Source organism: Leptopilina heterotoma, unplaced genomic scaffold (assembly GCF_015476425.1).
Source record: "Leptopilina heterotoma isolate Lh14 unplaced genomic scaffold, ASM1547642v1 Lhet_275, whole genome shotgun sequence".
Lineage (NCBI taxonomy): Eukaryota > Metazoa > Arthropoda > Insecta > Hymenoptera > Figitidae > Leptopilina > Leptopilina heterotoma.
The window spans coordinates 2,478,119-2,482,830 of NW_025110983.1; the positions used below are offsets into that span (position 1 = coordinate 2,478,119).

The window sequence follows — 4,712 nt, forward strand, 5'->3', positions numbered from 1 at the left end:
ATAATTTAAGATTTTTTATATTATTTTATACCAATCGCACTTCGTTTCATATACATCGCAAAGTAAACAATATTCTATTAGAAACTACTCGAAATTTATGACTAATATCTACTAATTTAAATTATAATCTAAAGTAAATATAAGATTATTTAAATACTCGGAAAGCTGGGAAATACTTCGAAATTTTTTAATTCTCATCAATATTTAATGTATATTAACATTTTTTTGATAAGTTTTGGATATAAAAGCATTAAATATTGATAGTTTAAGTTAGTCGTTATTATTCGTTACTAAAGTCTCTAAAAAAAGTTACAATTATGTCAAGACTTGCTGTACTATTGTGCGCTACTTTTGCCATTAGTGTAAGTATTGAAAACATTTTTTTTTCAAATTTTTAGTTTCGTAAAAAATAAAGTGATATTTTTATTAATTTCTCACATAGTTAATTATAGAATAATAGCAGTTTTAAAAATAATCGAACATAAAATTTTTTTATTCAAATTTTTTTTTATAAAAATAAAATACGAATTGGAATACAGTTTCAATATTATTATAATTATAATAATCATATATTCTATATAATCATAAATTTCTAATTTTTAATATTATTAATTATTATTATAAATTATGAAAAAATACCTGAATATTTTCGATTTGTCAAACAATATTTTTTAAAGAAAAAAAGCATACACAGAAACTATCCTTCAAACTAAATTTCAATTATTTCTATTTTATTTGATAACGAATTAATTTTACTGTTTTACTAATTTACTACTGTAATTATAATTTATAATTACTACAAATTGTTATTATAATTATAAATTTTTTTAATTTAAATTTTTCAAAATTTTTTAATATTATCAAAGTATTTAAATTAAAATTCAAATGAACTTTAAATTTCATATTAATATTTATTGGTAAATATTTTTATTAATATCTATAATTGTAGAAATTCATTGATAAATTATTATTTTTATAGCAGATATAAAAATGTGTTTCTTTTTATTTTATTTCTATAATAAATGAGTAAGATCAAGAGTAAAATTTATTTATTTTGTTTATTTTTAATCCGTTGTTTTGGAGTAAAAAAAATTAATTCCGATATGTTCTGGTGGCAAGCATACCCTTCGTAATTAATATATAGAAAAATATATTTAATTTACATATTTTTATTAAATAATAGAAATTTTCAACTTTTAGGTCTCATCCATTACAACAGTCGATAATGAAGACGAAAATATTTCTCAATCATATTTAACTATCAGATATGAAAACATTTTGTCTAATCTCAGTAAATCAGATGACGATGCCCTGTCCAGTGCATTTAAAGAAATGAGTCGGGTTAAACTTGTAGTGAATGTAACACTACACAAGGAGAATGAAACCCTTTTCACTGACCTGCGCAATGTAATTCAAACAAAACATTAATTTACGATTTTTTTTGCATGTACTAAAAAATTAAACAGCAATTTTTTTTTTTTTTTTTTTTTTTTTTTTTTTTTTTTTTAATTTTATTTATTAATTTTTTGTATTAATTTCCTTTAACAGTTCGAAGACAATAATGTTGTAGAAGAAATAAAAGACAAAGGACCAGAATGTCTCCAACTATCGGAAAGTTATGAGGAAACTAAAAGAAATTATTTCTTGGAATATTCTACTTGCTTAAAAAAAATAAATGAAACCCTTATGAATAAAACTGCAACTCTTTATGGCGAATATCGTTCATTTTGGTTCAATTTGGTTAATACAAATGTTGAATATGCTTGCACAGATTTCGAAGAAGTGGAAAACAGTTCAAAATTAAATGATTGTCTCACAAAGGTATCTATCAATTTTTCCCTAAGTTGCTTTTAAATTTATGATTATAGTATACTAAAAATATTTATAATAAAATATAGGTAACAATTATATTAATATTATTATTAATAATAAAAATACGATGATTACAATAATAATAATGATTCAATTTTTTTTTTTTTTTTTTTTTTTTTTTTTTTTTTTTTTTTAATAATAGTAATAGTTATTACGAAAACAATAATTGTCGAAGTTTTCATGAATTATTAAAACCGAATAATTTACTTTCAGCTAAAAGCAACAGTAGATAAAATTGAAGAAGAATACTTTTCAACAATAGAGGGCAAAATAACTAGTTTATCAAATAAAATATATTCCTTATCTTCATCAGAATTGTCTGCATGTAATAATATTTATAACTCTAATAAGTTTCAACTACAAACGAAACTTACAGACTGTATTCAGTCTAATATTTTTTACGTCTAAAATATATTTTCTAAAATTCTTGTGCTTCTTATGAACACTTCTTAAAAAATAATTAAAAATTAGAAAAACTATTTCTGTTTCTTTCAATAATTACATATTCCCAATATCAACCTTAATTATTTATTTAAATACGACTGTTAAATTATTCAAAAATTTTTTTTTGTATTGTGAAAAAATTCTTTTACGGAACATTTATATTGTTAAAAAAAATCAATTAAATTTTAATTCCAATATAGTCTAGTGGATAGAATACCTGTTTTTACAAAAAGTTATTAACAAAAAACTATAAAACTATAAAAAAAATCACGTTTTCTTTACTATTAGATAAATCAACACCGTTCACAAGCAACCAAACACACATATAGAATTGTTCTGGAGAATTTGGCTTTAGAATCGATATGATATCATTAAGAGAGAGAGAGAGAGAGAGAGCAAAGTTGCTCTATTTTCAACCATGCAATTAGACGCTCTAATTGATCTACTTCAAATTAATTATTTAGTTAAATTATCAGAAGAGAAATAAATAGTTTTTCGATAAGTAAATTAAATTAGATTTCATGAAAGAAAAAACAAAGTTCTAAATTAAAAAATTTTTATATTTTTCAAAATACCTCTATGGTTCTAAATAAAAAAAATTATTTAATTATATCTTCAAAAAACTAATCTGGTTCAATTAATTGAAATTTCTTTTTACAAAAATATAGAAAATTGCTTTTTTCTTCTAAGCATCACTAACCACGCAATATCGGTAGATGTACTATTCACGGTTGATGGTGGTTAACGTGTGATGTGGTTGTAACACCCATGTTGTTGTTTTGTCGCCTGTCGATATATTTGCATCAACAGTTTCGTTTCCCTTTTCCGGTTACCAAAATCGAGACAAAAAACAATCAATAATGGTAGAATATTACTTCCTTCGGAAGTGCTCCAGGTATGATAAAAATTCAGTTTCATTTCATAGCGAAAAAAAAATTGAAAAAAAACAATCCTCCTTCTCTCAAGAATTTATATTAACAAATAAAATTATTGTTTTTGACAATTATAATCATTTGTCTTGGGACACAAAATAAGTGGGAGTTTTTACTTTTAAGGGAATCTTTAGTATGAATTTCGACTATGAAGTGAAAGTTTTTCATGTGAAAAATTTTGTTTAACATGCAATTTGTGATATTCCCTAATTCTTTCATGTAAACAACATTTTTTTTTGTGATACGCAATGATTTTAATTACATGTTATTTCCTGTAAAAATTGGAATTTGTTTCAGGTGCAATTTGTGATACGCAGTGCATTTAAAAATATTTTGTTATTATTTTTTGTAATTTATTTAAAGTGTAATTTGTTATACCCAGTGAATTCTTAAAGTATATATTTTAGTTTGCTTTTGAACAATAATTTGTGTTTTAGGTGTTAGAATTTGTAATTTATTTATATTATATTCCTATAAATTTCCGTTTAAAATGCAATGATTTTTAAAATTATTTTATACCTAAGCCCTTCAACATATTAAAATCCGCAAAAATTATACACTAAAAATATTGTTTTTCATGAAATTCTTTAATAATATGTTTATGTCATAATAATATTATTATTATTATTATTATTATTATTATAAAATCAGTAGATATACAAAATGGGTAAAGAAAGAAATTTACTATATATGACACTAAATTGAAATGTTTTATTATACATTAAGCAAAAAAATTATTTTGTAAATGAGAATTAACTTCGAGAACTTCTCAAATTTATAGAATAACTAGATATAATTATTTATTTTCTGAATTCCAAATCAGGAGATAGCAGCACAAAAAGAAAGGTTTGTTTTTCCCTTTCATTATATTATAATAAAATATCTTTTTGGTTCCCTTGGTCTCGAGTTCACGTTTAATTATTCACATTAGTCTCCTTCTTAATTAAGTTTATTATACACGAGTCTGAGAGGTTCATCGAGTTAGTGACTCGATAAATGCAGAAACCTGTATACCTGTAGCTCACTCAATTTAGTGGCAATTTGCCGCAGGCGAAATATCTAATATGGTGAAACTAGAAATACACGGATCAAAATATGGAATCAATGAGGGTTCCACCTATATATGTATGTACGTTAAAGAGAAAAGGGAATTCAGTCAGGAGAATATATTATACACAAATGCATTGAATTCAAACCCAAAATAATTCACATTCAATAGGAAAGATTTATTTCAATACATAAATTTAAAAATACAATATCTAAAATTATAGATCATATCAAATAGATATTCATCATTAAAATTCCTATTAGGAAACAATTTCTAATTTAATATAAATTAATTTTCACCACCTCATTATTCTATTGATAATAAATCCTATATATACTATTTCACTATTTACAAGCGATTATTTACACGAGTATATAATTATTACCAGGCAGGTGGCAAGTTTTCAAGGGGAGGTG

The 4,712-nt window shown here is 23.0% G+C and overlaps 1 protein-coding gene across 1 annotated transcript; it reads left to right on the top strand.

Moving 5' to 3' along the window:
- The first annotated feature begins 245 nt into the window (after positions 1–245).
- LOC122504022 lies at positions 246–2,351 on the top strand. The gene is made up of 4 exons (XM_043614844.1): positions 246–362; positions 1,201–1,407; positions 1,549–1,821; positions 2,086–2,351. The coding sequence occupies exons 1-4, from the start codon at positions 318–320 to the stop codon at positions 2,278–2,280; spliced, it is 720 nt and encodes a 239-aa protein (XP_043470779.1). The 5' UTR covers positions 246–317; the 3' UTR covers positions 2,281–2,351.
- Positions 2,352–4,712: the final 2,361 nt, after the last annotated feature.

Bases quoted from the DNA above. Each gene is read 5' to 3' on its own strand.
- LOC122504022 (XM_043614844.1), top strand. From the start codon at position 318: ATGTCAAGACTTGCTGTACTATTGTGCGCTACTTTTGCCATTAGT. The intron at 363-1,200 runs GTAAGTATTGAA...TTCAACTTTTAG, and splicing joins GCGCTACTTTTGCCATTAGT to GTCTCATCCATTACAACAGT. The intron at 1,822-2,085 runs GTATCTATCAAT...ATTTACTTTCAG, and splicing joins TAAATGATTGTCTCACAAAG to CTAAAAGCAACAGTAGATAA.